At 48.5% G+C, this 20,501-nt stretch overlaps 2 protein-coding genes across 3 annotated transcripts in view; one reads left to right on the top strand and one right to left on the bottom strand.

Moving 5' to 3' along the window:
• Nucleotides 1–621: 621 nt before the first annotated feature.
• On the top strand, nucleotides 622–9,218 carry ps (RNA-binding protein Nova-1-like protein passilla). 2 transcript variants are annotated; one of them, XM_089557163.1, is made up of 4 exons: nucleotides 622–777; nucleotides 3,968–4,111; nucleotides 5,469–5,623; nucleotides 6,300–9,218. In XM_089557163.1, exons 1-4 carry the CDS (start codon nucleotides 657–659, stop codon nucleotides 7,509–7,511), a joined length of 1,632 nt encoding a protein of 543 aa, XP_089413289.1. In that variant the 5' UTR covers nucleotides 622–656; the 3' UTR covers nucleotides 7,512–9,218. The 2 variants fall into 2 exon arrangements, with proteins under 2 accessions (XP_089413289.1, XP_089413290.1); XM_089557164.1 differs by lacking the exon at nucleotides 622–777 and adding an exon at nucleotides 3,500–3,681.
• Nucleotides 9,094–20,501, bottom strand: part of LOC149332220 (uncharacterized) — a 26,068-nt gene continuing 14,660 nt past the window's right edge. Inside the window, exons 5-6 of the mRNA XM_089557166.1 lie at nucleotides 20,146–20,247; nucleotides 9,094–9,386 (exon numbers count right to left, since the gene is read on the bottom strand). Coding sequence (XP_089413292.1) covers nucleotides 9,258–9,386; nucleotides 20,146–20,247 — 231 coding nt within the window. The 3' untranslated portion in view covers nucleotides 9,094–9,257. The remainder of the gene's footprint in view (nucleotides 9,387–20,145; nucleotides 20,248–20,501) is intronic.

The raw sequence follows: 20,501 nt of genomic DNA, 5'->3' as shown, positions 1-20,501 counted from the left end.
GCTGCACTGAGACACAAGTACAATGATAAAGGCAATGCGCATATTTCTGAAGTAGCTGAGCGAGTAAAGGGATTCTAATCTTTACAACCCGCTAACCACCGAGACGTTTGTAAAATTCACTACTCAGACGCGCTACGCGAGAAGCTGATCGATAATTGTATCTTCTTTAATTAGCACTCTATTGTAAAGTGTGGTATATGAACGTGCCGTACTCGCGTGAAGTGCTGTTAAAAACACGCAGTTCACGATAGCAAGAACGCCAGCGATCACTAGTACAACAGCGTAACAGCGCGTGAATGCATGCTAGCGCTGGGCACGCGAACTTTTTTACGGCGCTGGCAGCCTCGCTGTGCTGTGAAATGGGCCTGCAAAAGGCTGAGCTAAACGCAATGTTTTTCAAACGTGAATTCTGGCAAGTCAGTGAACTGTTTTCGACTGCATCAATGCCGCGATCGACACAGCGGCTGATATGCAGAGAGCGTACAGCCCGCGTTGCACGAGCGATCGCTGCGGCTCCCTATGTAGCTCGCCTTTTCAACGAGGGATGGCGTCGCGGCTCGCGAAGGAACAGGAAGAACGATGGTCCGCAGCGTCTTCCGGGAGCCTCGTGTTGACGTCGGGAGTGACGTCAGAGCCCGGACGTTTCTGCACTGAAGATGGCGACGGGTTTAGGAGGTGTGAATGGATGTCCTGATCCCGATATTGGAGATTCTAGGAAGAGGCCCCTGGATTCCGAGCTTGATATTGGGGCAACGAAAAGGTCCCACCATGGCGGAGGTAGCGTACCATTTGCGTCCCGTGGGGCGTCTCGCGTCTTGTGCGCGGCCAGCGCAACTGGGTGTGACGTGGGTCGCACCATATGACACAGCGGCCGGACCCAGGCAGGCAGGGCTCGGTTTTCGCGAGCCGCTTTGGACTGCGGTGTGATGGCACAAATGCGCACTTGGCAGGCGAAAAACCACGTCTTCGAGCCGCTCCGATGTTGAGCCAGCCCGAACGATTCGAGTCAGGTGCCCGAGGATTTTTTTTTTTTTATCGCGGCTGAGATGGCGAATTATCTGGGTCCCATCAGCCGGTGCACGCTGCTGTGTTGGCCGTGATATTGCGGTCTGGGATCAGTCCTGAAACCACTGTCCATTCGCTGGTGACAGCGGTGCGATCTGCCTGCTTTTGGCCGAGGCTTTTTTTCCTCCAAGCAGCCGGGAGGGGACCCGGCGAGTGTTTCTCTTTTTTTGTTTTTTTCTCGTGGTCGCACACCTATATGTACGGAGATTTCTTTTTTGTCGGTCGGGCCGACCACTTAATTCGCGACCTTTTCTTCCTCGATGGACTAGCTGGGCCCGATATGTGGGACAGCGGACTTTTCTCTCCGAACCTGCAGCGAGGTGTTGCGCCGGGCCTCGAGCAAGGTCGACCATTTTCGCGTCGTGCTGCTCACGCTGCTCTCCGCCCCGAAGGCAAGTGGCCGACAGCTTTCTTAGCCGCGGCTCGCATCTCGCCCCAGAGCCGGCCAGCGAGACCTTCCGCCTCGCAGGCCCCGTGTTTGGTTGGAAATTTTCCGTCTTCCCGGCCCCCTGCTTGCCGTCGTGTTTTCGTGCGGCGTTTTTCCTTTACTTTTGTTGTTTTTTACCTTTCCGGTGGATGGGCGTCCGATCAGTCTCGCTAAACGCCGATAGAGGAACGCAACGAATCTTTGAGCCCTTGCTCCGTAGACCTTCGCGTTCACAGGCGAAGGAGACCTTGCATATGGTGCCAGGCACTGCGCCGGCACGACCCTGCTACGGCGTCCCTAGGCCTATCGTGCAAATTTTTGCCCGACGTGCGAGCTATTTCGACGAATCCCATTAGCAGGCATTCGAGCCGCGAATGTAAAGCAGACGATACGCGAGGTGGGGCAAGCAGAAATTGTCGAGTCGCGTTATTTTTCGAGCGCATACCAGCGGCCCGGTAGGGGCATTTGCAGGAGCTGCCCCCCTTCCGCCCTATGCGTCGTCGGCCAGTCCTCCGCGACCTGCGGAATGCAGTGCCACCGATCTGGACTTGTGCGGCGGTCGCTCGCAGCCCGGCGTGTCCTTGCCGTTGACCCGGGCGCTGAGGCTCCGTGTACGTCGCGGTAATCGCATTTATCGTCCCTGCGGGAGACTCGCCGGTAGCCCTTTAACCCACACCTTGCACGAGTGTAGCGGCCATGCCGTTGCGGAAAGTGCGAAAAATCTTGCCTCGTGGTTGCGGAAAGGTGCAGGCGTGAGCTGCGCTGCGCATTTCTCGGATAACGTTTTTAGAGCTTGGCCCTGTTGTGTGTTCGTGTGTAGTCGTCCGAGAACGGGAGCGATCGTCGGCAGGCCTCGCCGGGCCAGCGGCGCAGATACGAGCCGGTCATTCGCGAAACGTCAGCACGTCGTCGCTGCGAGTTCGCCACGACCTTGGTTCTGGTCCCGTTTCCTCGGTGGTCGCATTCTCTTTCCGTCGGTGTCCGCCCCACCCCCATTCGAAGCACCGATCACTGCTGCATATCGTGCGGCCTTGTGTTTTGTTTATTTTTTTATCGTGGCTAGGTGCAGCCATTCGTTTCGCCCGAAAGTGATTACAGTGGAGGGCAAGTCAGGACCATATATGGACGTCCAGTTCCACATTGTGCATGGGTTTGGTTTTCGGTGGTCCATCGTGACAGATTCGGGACGAAATATCCGGCATGTAAGGAGCTGTAGCACAACATTCCATTCTGTTCATAAAGCTCCCATTGAGCTTGTGGTCTAATCTGACAGCCAAAAGCACCATAGCTTTTAACTCAGCAGCTGAAACTAGTGTGGCCGTAAAATTGACCCCTGATCCGTTGACGGCTATAGATAAGACAAGGATGTGTCGCACATGTAAGATAAAAAACTTTCACATGTCATTCAAGCATGGGATCCCACACTTCAGTATATGCAGAACTTTGTGGTCATACTGCAGGCATGCATAGGCAATGCGAACAGGGATACTAATTTCGACTTGGCACCATGAACATAAGTGCCTGCAATCAAAATAACAGAATTGCTCGAGTCTGTAGACGAAATTCCTGATTTGCAACACAAGATCTGCCGAGACGTGGTAGAGCTGACCTACTTTTGCTCGTTGGTTTTCATGCATCAGCACTTTGTCTTGCAAAGCCGGTTTTCAGTCCTTCGAACCTTGGTCACACCGGGTTCTGAGAAGTTTCGTTGTTGTGGCCTCTTTTTTTCTTTTTCTGCAACATACCGATGCAAGCAAATGCAGTTCTTCTATTGACCTGCAGCATGTTGCTTGCTTGGCTCCCAGACAGGTTGTTCAAGGCACACGGGACCCAGTTTAGGGCGTCGGCAGTGTTGTGCTTCTGGACCGCGGGTTTGGGTTGTTCCGCTTGCTGAACTAAAGAGCCCATCTGCCCCACCCCGTCTGCGCAAGGCCTGCCTGGGCTGCTGGCCGTGAATCGGTTCCACAAACCGTGTCTCTCTCGTTTTCAGCCTCGCAGCCCTTTTGACGGGCACCGCTAGCCAAGGTGCGCTATGCTCAGGCGAAAGAAACGCAGTTAGAGCGAGCGAGCAAAAGAGGAGGGGCACACAGACAGACGTTTCAGAGGAAAAGAGCCTGGAGCGCCCTTCCCCACTACCCCCCCGCAAAAGAAAGCTTTGCAAATGGAGCAATTACGAAGACGAGCGTCAGGTACGGCCTTTGTTCTCCTCTTCCTCACCTCCTTGTCTGCTGTTGGCCGCTTGTTGCTGCATCGTAGCGCCCATCACGCCATCATTCTTCATCCAGACCACACACCTCCCGTGGCGCCTCAGGATTCACCGACCGCCACGGCTTCTTTTTTATCTCCATGACTCATACATGCACCGGTAGTTTTTCGCCCCTCGTGTGTGCGTGTGCCACTGCCTGTCGGGCCTGTCCGCTGGTCCATGCGATGCGAGTGCGACAAGTGACCTCTTTTCTTTCTTTTCCGTTGCAGGCAATGGGACGTTCCATTTCAAGATTCTGGTGCCTGCGGTGGCTGCAGGGGCCATCATCGGCAAAGGTGGTGAGACCATTGCATTGCTCCAGAAGGAAGCGGGAGCCCGGGTGAAAATGTCCAAGTCGAATGACTTCTACCCAGGTGAGGCTCCATTGTGCCGCCACCTAACGGGGGGACTTCGAGGCAACCTGACTTAGAAACAAAGGTTGTATTTATAGTCTGTGCGTCAGCGTCATAGCAGGCATTTTCTCCAGTTTGTCTAGCTTTTCGAGCTGTATTACAGATGTCGGCGTTGTTTGCGACGCTTACAAAAGCTCTTCCCACTTCTTATAAAAGCTCTTCAGAAGGTTCTTATAAAAGCACTCGTGAAAGCTCCTTATGAAAGCTGTCCCTGTGATGTGTTGAAGCAAAAACAGAAAACCTCGTCAATAGATGTAGAAAACGCAAGAGCAGCGCAAGTTGGTGTCGCCACAGTTCATGGCGAAGGTAGCACGAAAGATGAGGACGAAAGGATGAAGGAAGACACGAAACGAGCACTACCTTCATCCTTTCGTCCTCGTCCTTCGCGCCCAGCTTTCCACCTTAATCGCCACCGTTACTTCTGTGCTGTTGTGTGCCATTCCCTATGTGTAATTTCAAATATAGCAGTCTCATTTGCATACTATACAGAGCATAGAGTTTCTTACTATTACCTAGAGGGAAAGCTGGCGGCGCTGCACTTCAGCCACCATGGACACCCAAAGCATCATGGGGCGGTGAGCTACTTGTTGCGGCACAGTCGTAGTTTTTCAGGAACATGGAGTGGCACTACTAAAATTTTTTCATTCTGAAAACGCTGTTCGTGTATGCGCAGACGACTTTCGCGCGAACGCAGTGGGCAAAACCCTTAGTAGTGAAAACGCGACGACACACGACGCCAATAAAAGGTTTCACTTTTCCGAAATGCCATTAAAAAACCTCTTATAGTATTTAAGCAACAACATCTTTTTTGAAAACATATTTCTTTTTAAAAGTGCGCCTGTTAAGTACGAAATATTAGTTTTTATAGTGTTCATTACTATGCCAATAGGAGAGCGAGTCGTCTCTAATTTTGGGCAAACTTTGCACTTAAATGCTTTTCTGCTTGTTTGTTGCAATCATTAGACACGATATTGAATGTTAGGACGTTTGTAGTTATCAAACAGCTTTCTTTTTCTATTATTTTTTGGCCAAAAGTTGCAGTTCCGCAACAAGTAGCTCACCGCCCCATGATGCTTTGAGCGCCCATGGTGGCTGAAGTGGTCTCGAGGGGTCGCCATGCAAACTCCCATAGACGGGCTGCCAGCTTTCCCTCTAGGTAATAGTAAGAAACTCTATGATACAGAGCATGCATATTGGTGAACATAGATTGCATTTGTTGCGAGCCTTATGCGGTGCAGCCTGGTCGTGCAGTTTTCGCAGCTCTCCTGCCGGCATTTCGTTGTGGTTTTAGCAGCTTGTGAGCGTCTCACACTCGCAGGAACCACCGAGAGGGTGTGCCTCATCACGGGCAGTGTTGAGGGCGTTCTACGCATCCACGAATTTATCATGGAGAAAATTAAGGAGAAGCCAGACCCAACAGCCAAGATTGCCATAGACTTTGACCACAAGCAGCCAGCCGAAAGAGAGAAGCAGGTAGGCACCCAACTTAGCGAAGCAGTGAGCCATGATGAATGCGAAACCTCCCAGAGGGCAAATTGGAGGCAGTCTGAAGTGTGCACTGCGATCGCAGCTTCTTCGAAATGAGGCCGTTTCACCATGTTCGGGCAGACATTGTATATTTTGTGAATCTCGTCTTCCTGTTGGCTTTCCAAACTTGGCCCATCACTCTGTCAGTGTTTATAGCTTGTCTGTTTTGCCAGTTGAGTAGATGGCTGCTTCTGGATAAAGTGTTGCTTTCTTTATTGCTTTCATTTCACTATGAGCACCCTCATCAGTATGGTTTACTTGAATGTCTCGTGGCTGCACTGGTGTTCTGTACTTAATCATCAGCACTATCCCATACCATGCCACTAGCATGCTGGATGTGGCACAGGCATACTTAGCCAGTAACTGCACAAGTGTAGTGCAAGTAATGGGAGCTGCTGTTGCATTTCATTTTATTACTTTAAAGGCCCCAATAAAGTGCATTACGTAAGGGGCGGCAAGATTGAAAAAACAGTCACAATAACAGGAACTTTTTACACCAAAGTTCCACAGAGGCTGATCTAGTTCACTTGGTCTGGTGGAGCAGCTTAGTCTTGACACTTTGTAGATGCACACCCAGAAAGCAAATGCAGCTGAGCTCATAGCAATGCGCCGCCCTCTGCAGGTGAAGATCCTGGTCCCCAACAGCACGGCGGGCATGATCATTGGCAAGGGGGGCAGCTACATCAAGCAGATCAAGGAGGAGAGTGGCGCCTACGTGCAGATCTCACAGAAGTCCAAGGACCACGCCCTGGCCGAACGCTGCATCACCGTCATTGGGGAGATGGATAACAACAAGAAGGCCTGTCACATGATCCTGGCCAAGATCGTGGAGGACCCGCAGAGCGGCAGCTGCCTGCATGTCTCCTACGCTGAGGTGACCGGGCCCGTGGCCAACTTCAACCCGACAGGCTCGCCCTATGCCAACCCGTCGAGCGTGCACTCAACAGTGAACAACTCGTCGGCCAGCTACAGCTCGAGCGGCAGCCTCAACAGCCTCAGCCCAACGACCAACTTTGGCGGTGCTGCGGGTTCCATGGTGGCCGCCCCATTCCCGGGGGCCAACGTGGCTCAGCTGCTGGAGAACGTCAAGGCGGTGCTGCGCAGCAACGGATACACAGAGCAGGCGACGGCCGACATCGCGACCGCCATGGGGACGCTGGCAACGTACGGCGTGCTGGGATCCAGCCTCGGTGCCCTCCTAGCAGGCGCCAACGGGGCCATGATGGGGCAGGCTCCGCCGCAGCCACCACCGCCGCAGCAGGTCTACCCACCATCTCCGATGGACGCCACGCCACCGGTGGTCGCCAGCAGCTCGGGCATCTTCGGCCCCGTCGGCAGCGGTGGCTTCGGCTCGCCCCGCTCCGAGCGCTACCACAGCGACATGGTGTTTGACCCTTTCCGGCGGAACTCGCCTGCGCTCGGCTCCCCTGGCGCGGCCAACAACGGCGCCGGTGCCATGCCGGTCAACAACAACTCGTTCGGACTGGGCACGGCCTTGGTCCCTTCGGGAGGGGCTATGTGCAAGTCGCCGCCGCCCTCGGCCGCGGCCGACAAGTGCTCAGACGCCGTCAAGCGAGACCTCGAGGTGGGGGAGAACATTGTGGGGGCCATCCTGGGGCCGGGGGGCAAGTCATTGGTTGAGATCCAGCGCTTCAGCGGCGCCGCCATCCAGATCTCCAAGAAGGGCACATTCGCACCGGGCACGCGCAACCGCATCGTCAGCATCACGGGCACGCCAAACGCCGTCTCCACGGCCCAGTATCTGATTGAGCAGCAGATTGCAGAGGAAGAAGCGAAAAGGTCACAGCAGAATGCACTTGGGGTACTGCGCTAGGTGGCAGGAGGTCTTTTTTTTTTTCTCTCTTGGCTGACCCACCCCCACCCCCCTCCCCCTTCTCTTTCTGAAGATGTTGCAATGTGATGATAAAAAAAGTAGTTAAGTAATATAACATACGGATATACATAATGTATATATATATACTACACGCATGTCTGGGTGTGTACAGGTGCAGAAGTGTGGGCCATTTTCCACGTCGGACTCGGGTGCGCGTGCCTCGCTGGGTTTTCCTCTTCTCTCCTCGTCGTAGTGTGCCTTGGGAAAAAAAAAAAGGTTTCTCTCTTGACGGCCGCTGTGGATTGTTGCGCCTCGCCCCTCCCGAGAACAAGCAGTAGCACCTATGCAACGCCCTGTCTGCCGCAAGACAAGAAAGAAGACCTCCTATGGTGTGTGGCCCCCCCCTCCACGAAGAGAAGAAACCCCCGTTCGGCAGCAGCAGCAGGGATGGGGGGGTCGGTGCTTGCTCCATCGGACTCTCGGGGAGAGGCCTGCTGGAGTTGTATCCCGCGTGCTCATGTCTCATAGCATTATTTATTTTGAAAGCCCTGCTCTTCCCAATCGTGTGCATCTGCGTGTGTGTGTGTGCTCGTGTATGTGTGCATGGATGTGTGTATGTGTGCGTTGCAGGGTCTCTGGGCCTGCTGAGAGAGAGAGAAAGAGGGGGCCTTGTTGATTTTCTCTCAACGCTGGGAGGGCCGCAGTTCGTTTTTTTTTTCTTTTCTTCATCCTTCAGCGCGGCTGCAGAGGGGCCCTTTTCCTGCTGCTAACATGATGAATTTTGATGACGCTTTTCGTGCTCGACGAGGGGGGCAACCACCACCACCAACCCCCCCCCCCTCCTCAACACCTCCTTTTAATTTTTTTTGTTCTTTCGACTTTTTTAAAAGAAAATGCCGCTGCCGCTGCCACCTTCTGTCGGCCGCAGTGTGTGTGTGTGTTTTTGTGGCGCCACTCTTTCTGTGCGTATGCATCCCGATGATGCGCGAGAGAGAAACTGTTGAACCCACGGTGTGCCGTGTGCTTGCGCGCGCGCGTCGATGCGAATGAATTCACCGTGACCGCCGCTGCCATCGGCTGTCATCACTAGGTGCAAGTGCTTCTTCTGTTAGACACGTTTTTTCAATTTTTTGCCATGATGTTTTTGTTTACTTGTTCCTAACACATAACAAGGGTTGCATGAACATTTTTTGTGAGCATCTCTTCAGTTTTTTTTTTCTTTCCCTTTTTGTCCCTTCCCCCCCCCCCCCGAGTTGTCGCTTGCACATTCTATGCTAGGAATATTCTAATTGTGGCTCTTGACTGGGACACCAACTTTTTCGGGCCAGATGGTGCGGGGAAGGGCAGTACTTAGGGCAGGGACTGTGATCCTCTAGCTGCCCCTTGAGCCTCTAGTCTCGAGCCGCAAAGAAATGAGAGAAAAAAAAAATAATAAACACAAGACGTTGTTGCCTGGGCGCTTCTCATCACATGGGAGCACACAAGTGAGAACAAGGGCGTGCCAGAGCTGCCCACCACCACACCCTTTTTTTTTTTTTTTCTTTGTCTACAAGCGGGGTCAGGGAAAAAAAATTACACGAGCTGCTGCAAACCATTATTTTTTTTATTGTTGTAAACTGTTGTATCACTGCTAGAACACTTAATAAAATGGAGAATAAAGAGAAAAAAAAAGGGAAAACATCCAGCATGCAGCAAAGCTGCTGAAAAGAGTCTCTGCCTCTCTCCTAGTTGCGCTGCCTGCAGCAACTAGGGCCAGAAGCCAGGGTAGCGTTCAGCGAGGCTTGTCAACCGCTCCGCGAGCTTCTTGCCGTCGAAGTGGCGTTGCAGCTGAGCTTTGTACTGCGTCAGCTCTGCGGAGCCATGTGGATGACGTTCCTGCACGTATTTCGGAGGGTTAAAAAAAAACTTGCGCACTGCACTGTAGGATGAACATGTTACTGCAAATCAAGCTCCAATCGTTCTGTGACGGACAGCTGAAAAATTTGAGGTTTGAGAACTAAACGCCCCTCTCACAATGCCCTGCGCCAACCCTATTCACTGTAAAAGCATTCTATTAACCTTGTTCAGATTCTTTGCCGTTGCTAAATTTGTTCCAATTGGTTTCGCCCGTTGCAAGCATAAGCCACGAGCTATCTGTTCAACAGACTGCATATCATGTCCTGTTGACTCCTGTCTCTTGGCTTCCACCATGATACCAGATAACTCAGTATCTCTATGGTGCTGGCGCTTATCAAGCTTTGTTTATTGTGCCCCTCATGTGCAGACAAAGCATACCAGAGTGGATACAACGTGGAAAGCAGTGTTAAGAGCATAGGGTTCTTGCCCATCCTACTAGCAATGTGAAAGTTCACAAGCGTGCATATTGAATTTCGTGGATTTGAGCACAATGTGAGGACTTCGCAATGTGATCGGCAGTAATCTAGAGCATCGCTACTGATTGGGTGCATTGTAGAACAGAAAACTGTCAAAAAGGGGCAAATGTCGACTTTTTGAGAGGTTCAGTTGAGCTACTTCAGCACAGCATGCATTTTGTGTTGAATGGTAGTTGTGCTTGCAAAACGTGGAGAGGAGCATCTGTGCACTGAATGGTGCCCCGTGGCACGTGGCCCACTCTGCTAAAGCAAGATGACTGCAATTCATGTTTCAACACCGGACAAGGAAACCATAGTTCCATCTTTATTCAGTACCTAAGCCCTGCAGAGAATCGTTGCAGTGGAAGTCTGTAAAGTCAATCTAGCATGCAAGCACGTGACAGTTAGTGATGCGACCTTGACTTCAAGTTCATAGGCAGAGTCGGTTGAAGGCTGTAGGCATCTGTGACCTTGTAGCACAGCTTGAAACTGCAAGTTGCCCACACCCAGATAAATCTAATGGCACCAGCCTCGATTACAGCGATAGTGGAAGTTCGTCGAGACTTCGGTATCCATACTCTCCAACACGTGGTTTTTTAACACCAAAACTTAAGACTCATGAGAGATAAACATGGCGTTGTCATCAGTAATTTCAATGCAGACAATTTTTGTAGAAGAAACAGATTTAATTTGGTACCAGTTCTGTCTTTTCAGCCATTGTTTGTCATCCTTTTAACATCTCTTTCATCCTCACATTACTGATAATCTTTACATAACATCTTATTTCATATGCCCAAGGAGAATCTCAAAACTGTGAGTCAGCCCAGCCATCATTGCGAAACATCATTCTAAATCCTTTGACGTGGCATTTGTTCAGTGAACAATGGCATCAAACCACACAAGGCATACATATTAGCTGGCACCATTTTCACGTGGCGCAGTTTTCCTGCAACTGCATTACACTGCATGTCTCTCTGCAAAGCAATGAGCGAAGTGCAGCTAAGGCTAATGGGGAAAACACAGTACAATCACTTTTGCCAGACGGCCAAGCTCGCAGAGGTGCGCCTTGCTTAGAAAAGTTCCAGTTAGAAAAGCCCACAAGGGGCTGAGTTGATGACACGCATTCCAAGTTTCCCATTGTGTGCGAATGAAAGCTCGGGTCCGGCTTGCTCAAGTACATCTACCTTTTAAGGAAGGCATGTTTTCTTTGTAGTAATGGATCCATTGTGCGAGTGACTGCGGATGTCATTGCACTGCCAAGTGAACGCTCAAGCCTGCTGGCAAGGCCAAGCTTCGTCGATGCACTCGCCAGAGGATGTCGTTTTTTACTGCAGCTATTTCCACGAAGCTACAGACAATGTCACTCACTTCTGAAAGTAAAACAGCTATTGGAAATGAGTTGCAACCAGAAGAGTTCAAAAAAAGCAAGTCTCAAAGAACTTGCTCTGATCAACTGGGGTGAACAACATAGGCATCTGTAATCAAAGCTTTATGGAGTGCAAGAAAGACTAGAAAAGACCATTCCTCCACTGCTTTTTCAGACAGCGCTCAGCCGAAATGTGCAGTGTAGGCCCTAGTGACTACGAAGTGAACCAATAAACTCCACAGACTGCGCTTAGGTTTTAAATGAATTAAACTTTTTGTTGTGGCTGCACTCTCTGAGACTTGATGGCAGGTGTATACCACAAAAGAGTCCAAGACAATGACACCTCCGAAATTTTGAACCTAAATGCTCCACTTTCAAAGTATGGACCGTTCTTATGCAGTGACAAGGTTCAAGGCTGTTCCACAGGCTATTTGTGCAACAACGGGATCATTGCATCAAGGTCACTCTCGGCCACAAAGCACACTAACCTGAAACATCCTATGCATGTCTTTCCTTTATTAATGCAAATGGTACCCTGGTTCAACCAGCCTTCGGCAAAAGACGCAACGTGGTCATGGAAACGGATTTGATAGAAAAAAAAACCTAACTGTGCCTTGCGACACTGAAGTTGGTACACCAGCTAAACAGGCTACCTTCACCAGGTAAGTCAGACTCTGTCAGCAGGCAGTTGGTGAAAACTGGCGTGCATTAACTCAAATCTGTGAAGTAATAACCAAGTCGTGTAAATCAAGTGAGAACAAAGCTATTCCACCAAAACAAGTTGCAGTGGCGGAGTCTGTCCCTAAAATCTGAAAGAAATACAGGCGTTTGTACTGCACAGCAATGGCAACACCCCCACTCCATCACATCCATCCATCACATGTGTACCTTCCTTGGCCAACCTGTTCTGAATAATACATTGAGGACTTGGAGGTGCAATGGAACAAAGTGGCATAACAAACACATTAATTAAAACAAAGGTTAAGGAATTGAAACGCTGACCATTTCATACAAATAATCACATATACAATAGATAGCAGAATTACAAACGAAAAAATTGCTGAGGCTCAGCTTGGCTAAGCCTGGGGAATGCGAAGCATATTAGTGGCTAGGCTTGGTAATACATGGCTTTCCTTGGTTGAATACTTGGTCATTTTAATACAACCACTAGAAGCCTTCGTCGTGGGGGAAGACAACGGCATGGCTACAGCTGAACGCCGACTAACCCCGAGACGCGCGTTGGGTGAGCGCCTGGATTGCCACGAAAGCCACATCTGCCTGCCCGGTGGAGCGAGCGTTTCACCTACACCGAGTGTGAACGCGCGTTCGAAATGCGCGGGTGTGACGGCTAGGGGTCCCACGGCGACGGCGCGAGGTGGAGGCCGGCTCTCTCATCCGATGTCACGTGGTGTGATGTCACGGTGTCACGTGGTGTGACGTCGCGGTGTCACGTGGTGTCACGGCGACGGCGCGAGGTGGAGGCCGGCTCTCTCATCCGATGTCACGTGGTGTGGTGTCACGTGGTGTGACATCGCGGTGTCACGTGGTGTCATGGCTAGGGGTCCCACGGCGACGGCGTGAGTGGTAGCTCTAGCAATATGCTTCGCATAAAAAACGATCACCACTAATGAACTGTTATGCCAAGCTAATGACTGGCTACTGCACTGGTGTTTTCCCATATAGTTACACTTGGTGACAGCCTTTTTTCCAGCTTTGGTGTGTTTCCCAGAATGCCTAATACAGACAGTGGTCTTTTTCTATTCTTAAAATTTGAAGAGCAGGCAGAATGCAATGCAATGCAAAACAATAGAGGAGCATGTTTTATTAATTTTCTATCATAAAGCCTTATGAGAGGTTTGTGCGTTGCACAAAAAGAAAAGAGCACACTGGATGCGCCAACTCCCAAAACTAACGTTGTTGTGCAGACCAGCCATAACGTTCAAACAAAGCACCTGTAAATCGTTCCTCATAAGCTGCAGGAAATTGTGAAGAAGCATCTATACAGTAACAAGCGCGCTTGTGCACAGCCGTGCGATTCTTGTGGGAGTGAAGGCGAGTCCTTGAACCAGCTTAAACCACGAGCTTTAATAGTTTAATCATCATCATGCATTCAACTACCTCCACAGCAGGACAAGTCAAGTCCCTCCCACCAGCCCCCATTAACCTTGTAACGCTGCAATTTGTCAATGCTCCGAGTCTTTCACGGACACTTCACAGTTCTTTTTTTTTTTTTTTTTTGCATGCTGACACGAAAATCGAGTTGGTTCTACTGCAAGAAGTCATTCAGTGTTTCATTAAAAAGTAGCAGTTGCATCTGAACCCCTCAATTACATTCTGGATCTGAGAAGTGACATCATGCTGAGACAAGCAATGTGTGCAAACTTTCCACTCACTATAAGTGTGTTCCCAGGTTATGTTTTGGAACCTTAAACGTGAAATATAGGCAACGTCCACAGCAGGCAAACAATACGGTTTGCCTACACCTGCCTCAGCCTCTGCAATGGGGTAATGCCTGTCACAAGGGAATTGAGAGCCCAAACACGGAGCAGCTGTGTGTGCATTCGCACCAATGCAAGGGTGCATCCCTGAGATACGCCACTCGCCAATAAGTGATCAGCAATGAAAGAATTGCATGCACTTCAAGTCCCTTTCAATAGACACTGCGAGTCCTTGGGATGTATCTCGTGTACAGTAACCACGTGGAGGTAAAACAGACATGCTGGGACATGCACTTTTCATCTGGTACTTCCTTGAGGCCCAGACCAGATATATCCCCTTCAGGCGCCGATTAAAACTGCTGAAAGGAAAACTTTTTTCTTTTTTTGCATAGCGATCAGTAGATCAAGTGGAAGTAAAGTGAGTGTAAAAAGTTATGCAAGAATTTTCATATCTGAGCACATTTTATTCGCGTCCACATATGTGGACAGTGCCTCAAAGCTGCTACATGAACGCAAACACTGCAACATTTTTTTGCCTTTTCTAACTGATCGTTAGACATGAATGAATATTTTGCTGTGAGAATATAGGCTTTGAAGAATTATTCTTTATGAAACAGATAAAAGCAGTCATTCTTGACGACAGGCAGAGGAAAATTCCACATTTCCGGCACCGAACGCGGCGTTTGGATGTGCAGCCTTCCAGTCTGCACCATTGTGTTTTTAACGCGCTCAGAAGTAAGGGCCAATGGTTGCTTCCATCATAGCCAGCGCTTAAAGTCTGACCTCATCAGAGGGGTCTCAAGTCGTTTGAGCACGGATGGAGCGGGAGAGAGAGAAAGCAGCTTACGACCTGTTTTAGACATTGTTTTTTACGAAGAGAAGAAATCCCTCTTAAAGGTCGTTCATTGCTCAAGTTATGTCAAAGACCTTAGACGATTCCCATCCCTTACCAGTGTGCTGATTGTCGTTGTGTAGCCTTGCATCTGAGCGGCCAGCTCTAGACTGACTCGTGGTGTGAGAGTACGTGTTTCCCTTTTTCAACCAACCCTTCTGTAGTACTCCCCACATTGTATTTTTCTCCGTCTCTGACTTAATAAAACTAGTTAATGACTCTTGCTAAAAACCACAGCAAAATTTTAAAAATGACAGAGAAGAAATGTTCCCACCACCACTGACAAGAAGCATAAAATATGGGTGCTTGCTTCGGATTCATACGGTCTACATTCTACACAGGAGGGTCTCAGATCCCTTTTCAATAATGGTGGGGAGGCCTAAGAGACTTTGAGACCCCCCTGGCTTTATGCATTGATCATAGCACGCTGTGTTTTTTGGCAGTGACTCAGCATTGTGAGTTGTTCCTTGCAACCATCTGCAGGTCTTCATTGCACAGTCGGATGCACTTCTTTGGAGGTGCTTATCAGGTATTTCCATGAACAATGCATCAGCGCTAGACTCATCCAACTTTGTCCTTGTAGAAGCATGCTTTTCAACTGCTGTAAGCAATAAGCCCAGTTTGTACCATACTTACCCCCAAAAAAACGGTGCATACCATTTTTGCATAGAGGCCAGAAAACGTCATTCTGATATTTTTTGGCATTAAGCTCCACGATTGTGGACACGCTACTCTGAACATCCATCGCAGCACTTTTTCTTAGTCTATGCCAATGAACATTGGTGTGCTGTTTCCACATTAACCTACTGACACACTCCGAACAGTAAATCGTGTCATTCACTACCGTTTGAAAAGAGAACATGCCAAAATAAATGCTATTCACTCGTCCCACCAAAAAACGTTGTGATGTCCACTTTTACTTGTTTCTTTACAAACACATTTTGCTGCAACTGCAAGAGATGGCGCCACAGACTTAACAGGGAGGATCAAAATGTTACGGGCGCGGAATTCAAAGGTTGAAATTCATCTTGTTGAGCATGCTTAGGTCGCCTCCACATATGTGGACAACACGGTGCCTGAAGGGGAAATGAACCACAAACCAGGAAAGCAAAAAAAAAAGGAAATAATAAGCTCAGTCCTGCAGTGATTGCAATGTGACCACTAGAGCCACAAACAAGCTCTGGCTGTCTGCAGCATACCACGCAGAACCGAAACTGCGTGGCACACATTTCCACAAACCTTTTGAGCACACTCAAAGATGCTTTACACTGATTACACTGTGAAAGAGGCTCAAGCTTTGTATTATACAAGAGCTATACAATTTTTTTCCTCCAAGTGCTTCCATTTTCAGAAAATACATGTGCATATGCTTCAAGGAGTTTTCACCGCAGTTGAACAAGTCGTCAAAGCTGAATATATTTGCATTCTTCAAGCTGCCATGTAAAGTGTATTTGTGAAATGATCATTTGAGAAATGCCACAAAAGCATGAAGTTTGTGAGTCCTTGGATAAGATCATTTTTAAGAGGGCCGGTAATTTCAAAGTGTGAATACGGTAGTTATCCCCTTCAGTCGCAAGTTATTATGACTAGATTACACGCAGGCAGGAATATATTTAGTTGTCAAGATTGCACAGGAAAAAAGTCCAACCTTCACAAATAATTATCATTATGCCATTTATGTCACATCTTCATATGCCCACATTATGACTCAAAAACTGTTTCTAGGCTCCCCATTACACTTATTCCGAGTGATTTAGCTTATGAGAAGTCGTTATGTAAACAAATCAGTAGATTCTAAACCCTTTAAAGCACTCAGGCTTGCAAAACAAGAAAACAAAAACACAGACACTCTCTAGGGCTCCCATAAAGTGCAGGAAAAGCTGCTTCAAAACAAAAATGCCCCAGTCTACCTGGCTAAGCTAAATGCGACTTCAGCGCAATAGCATTTTTTCTATTGTTTAGCTTTGTTTATCTTTGTTTTGCTTTCTGTAAGCTTGAAAATTCTAGTTGCACCCAAATGTCTTTGCAGTCATTCCTCGGCTTTCCTCTTTCATTAAGCCACCCGAGTTGCTCATTGCGATTCCATTCGCTATTCCTTCTGTTAGGCAGCCTCTGAAGCGACTTGTACATGCCTCTCGACTGCACGTTCCTCCGGCAACTTCATCATTCACCTCTTCTTTCCTGCTCTTCTTCGCATCTCTTCGTCTTCATCTGTTCCCTCATCCGGTTTAGCAAGGTTATACAGTCTTCGCCACTCTGCTGTGGCTTGCCGCCTCGCTGTGTCTACTGGATTGGTTGACTCACGTTGGCACTCTCTTCTCTTACATTGCCGTTCAGGTCGCTGTGCATGTCATTCGACTTCAAAATCTCTCGAAGAACAAACTTCATCCATGATTTACTGTCCGCTGCATTACATGTTCGAACAGCGACTTCATCCTTTGCCTCTTCTGTCATCTGAATGTGCATGCAACCATCTTCCTCGCTCTTCATCTGCTTCCTTTTTCTTCTTCTTCCTCATCAAACCTTTCTTCCCAATGAGCACAGCTGATGCAAGGCTCCTTTGAGCTTACCCGAGCTTACCCAAGTTATTCCGAGGTTTTGGAATGACACTCCTCCGAGCTTACCAAAGTTATTCTGAGGCTTTGGCGCGACGCTCCTTCAAGCTTACCCAGGCTTACCCAAGTTATTCCGAGGATTTGGCACGACACCCCTCCGAGCTTACCCGGGCTTACACACGTTATTCTGAGGATTTGGCACGACGCTCCTCCGAGCTTACCCGGGATTACCCAAGTTATTCCGAGGCTTTGGCACGACGCTCCTCTGAGCTTATCCAGGCTTAACCAAGTTATTCCGAGGCTTTGGCACGACACTCCTCCGAGCTTACCCAAGTTATTCCGAGGCTCTGGCACGACACTCCTCCGAGCTTACCCGGGCTTACCCAACTTATTCCGAGGCTTTGGCACGATGCTCCTCCGAGCTTACCAGAGCTTCCTCCCATTAATTGCAGCTGGCACAACATTCCTCCGAGTTTACCCGAGTTGCTCCAAGGCTTCACCTCCAGACAGGACAACTTTTTCGCTAGTGAGGCATCTAGTGTGCACTAAAATGGTTTACAGCATTCATTTCGCATGCGTCTTCAAATGATGCCACAGGGCCGTCACAGAAGATTCCAAATATATGAGCTGCAGCCATTTGCAGCAGTTCACATCCCAGAAGCGACCAAGACTGCAACCAAACAAGTTGTGTGTACATAAACGCATAAGACACCGTGACCACAGATGTCATTAGAAACAACATAAATTTAAAATGCATAAATTAAAAGTGCATGCATCCATGCACTACATGCACATGTAATTTTTCAACGATCCGTTTTCACAATTTACAATATTTACCTCGTCAAAGACTTCGTCATCGTTGCAACAGAAGGAACATGTTTAAAGGGGCAACTGCCTTCCGTAAGCAAAAATCTTTTCACAGAAAAACTACAATGGCCCCAGTTTTTCAATAAAAAAGTTTAAAAAATGCAATGCATGAATAGGACCCCACCCCCAACCGCCATCTCCATGGGTAGCCCACAAGTCCGCCTCTGTTGCTGACAGCAGAGAAAAATAAAATGGCCACTTTACTTTATGCATCATGAAAGAAGTGTAATGAAATTTGTGCAATATGGAGACAATGAATAAAACAAGGTTGAACTACTATCAATTGCAGAAGTTAATGATGAAAAAAACAACAGATACAGCAACTTTCTGGACCCGCCACGGTGGCTCAGTGGTTAGGGCGCTCGGCTACTGAGTCGGAGCTCCCGGGTTCGAAGCGGCCGCGTTTCAGTGGATCGATAGAGGCGGAACGCAAAAGGCACCCATGTGCTGTGCGATGTCAGTGCATGTTAAAGATCCCCAGGTGGTCGAAATTATTCCAGAGGGCTACTGCACCTCTTTTTTCCTTTCTTCTTCACTCCCTTCTTTATCTCTTCCCTTGGTGCCATTCGGGTGTCCACCGAGATGTGAGACACATACTGTGCCATTTCCTTTCCTCAAAGACCGATTTTAATTTTCAACTTTCTGTGTGGCTCAGGCATCCGCTGTGATTACACAGGAAAGCATGGACTGTACCTCTGTTATACATTTCATGAATATATTACAAATAAATTAAAATTTTTTGGAGGTCTCGCCAATTAATAGTTGACTAAAGAGCTCTATGCACTACTTACTAAGCACAAAGACCTTGTTATATTAATTACAGCCCCCTTTGTATGCCTCCCAAAGCAGCTCTCTAGCATAGCAGCATGCACGTATGAGTAAGGCATTTTGTTTATTCTCTCAAAAGCTTAGAGAGACGAACACTGCTACAATACCTCCGCACAATACATCGGGATACCTGCAACACCCCGCTTATGCAACATGGCCCCAACCCTGGCACATGTCTTCGCCACAAATGCATATAAGTCCTCATGCTGTAGTGGAAAAAGTTCATAGATATAGAAGTGATCACAGCATGTACGACAGTGTCACTGCTACAGAAATGCTGGTGCTCCACCACTCACTCATCAGAGATGAGTTGTCTCTGTGAGCCATTGTTCATAGAGGACACACTCTCCTTGAGTTCCAAGATATTCAGAAGGCTCACCCATTTCATGTGCCTAAGAACAATGTAAATCACCTTGCCTGCTGAAGGCAGCAGTTTGAACTTTTTTTTCTATGATGACAAACTCATGCGTCATCACTGCATACACTGCCAATGTAATTGCCTGTAGAAGCGACCTAAATTTCGTCACCAATGGTGACGATATCTGTACAATTTCAACCTTTTGCCTCAAATTGGTTCATAACATACAAGCAAACTTGCACAAAGTGGAACAAAGTGGCCTTCGTGACAATGCTAACATTGTTTCCAAAACATGAACGCTGACATCAAATTTCACACACAGTCGTCTAGTAATCATCAACCGGTGCTAGCAAATGCAGTGGCTGAGACTCTCTTCATCTTTCGGCACGGCAGCTATGCATGAGCATCCCAAACATGGCTTCTCCTTTGTGTAAGTTTTGCTAGTCTTGAAACATTGCCCCACTACGCTTATACCCAACTGCTAACCTCAGTAAATGTTCCACGAGCCTTAGTGAAATGCAAAACATGCCTGTGTGCTATGGGCTGCGAGTGCAAAAACCCCAACTGGTTGAAATCCATCCAGAGCCCTACACTATGTAGGCATGGTTGACAAGGTATCCACCAAAAAAGGAGGCAGTTACTGTTCCTTTCCTCATAACCAATTTCTAATTCTCCTTTGGAAGACGCCAATGAGCACAATATTCTGTGTGTGCAGGAAATGAATTAAACACCTTTGCTACATTTTACATTTTTCCTCATAAGCATGTCAATGTTGGATGCCAGCCAGTCAAACTGCAATTAACTGAATAATGCCAAGAAGTTGCTGCTATACTATCAACATCTACCTGAGGCATTCATGAGCCAAGGCAATAAAATGGGAGGCATCAGTTTCGGAGCGAGCCTCAAAACGTGAAAGAAACCAGCGTCCATAGCAGAGAATCGGAAATCTTGTCTTTGCCATTCGTGGAGCATAACTTACCAGAAGTGCCTGCCACAGATGGGCCTGTTCTTCACGTGTCCAACGAAGGTAAGCCTTCAGAGCACACTGCTGCTGACCGCCCCGTGGTAGCCACTGATGTGCCTACATGAAAGCGGAGCAAGCACAGCCAAGTTTTGAGCTCTCGTTAACCAAAGGCTCAAAATAAACACAGGTATCAGTCGGTATAACATCATTCAGGGTGCAGGCCTCAAGCTGTACAAGTACATATTCAATGACACCTTCAGTTTCACACCATTCGAAACTTGATGCGACACCCTTTGCACACACTAAGTGCATTTCTGCTCTTATAATGCAACAGCACAGCAAGAGTAAGTGGCATTGGAAACTCTACACTC

The sequence above is a fragment of the Amblyomma mixtum genome, chromosome 8 (assembly GCF_055824585.1).
Source record: "Amblyomma mixtum isolate Tamu chromosome 8, ASM5582458v1, whole genome shotgun sequence".
Lineage (NCBI taxonomy): Eukaryota > Metazoa > Arthropoda > Arachnida > Ixodida > Ixodidae > Amblyomma > Amblyomma mixtum.
Note: the sequence above shows the minus strand (reverse complement) of the source record. Positions and strands in the feature narration are given on the sequence as shown.

Bases quoted from the DNA above. Each gene is read 5' to 3' on its own strand.
- ps (XM_089557163.1), top strand. From the start codon at position 657: ATGGCGACGGGTTTAGGAGGTGTGAATGGATGTCCTGATCCCGATATT. The intron at 778-3,967 runs GTAGCGTACCAT...TTTCCGTTGCAG, and splicing joins AAGGTCCCACCATGGCGGAG to GCAATGGGACGTTCCATTTC. The intron at 5,624-6,299 runs GTAGGCACCCAA...CGCCCTCTGCAG, and splicing joins CAGCCGAAAGAGAGAAGCAG to GTGAAGATCCTGGTCCCCAA.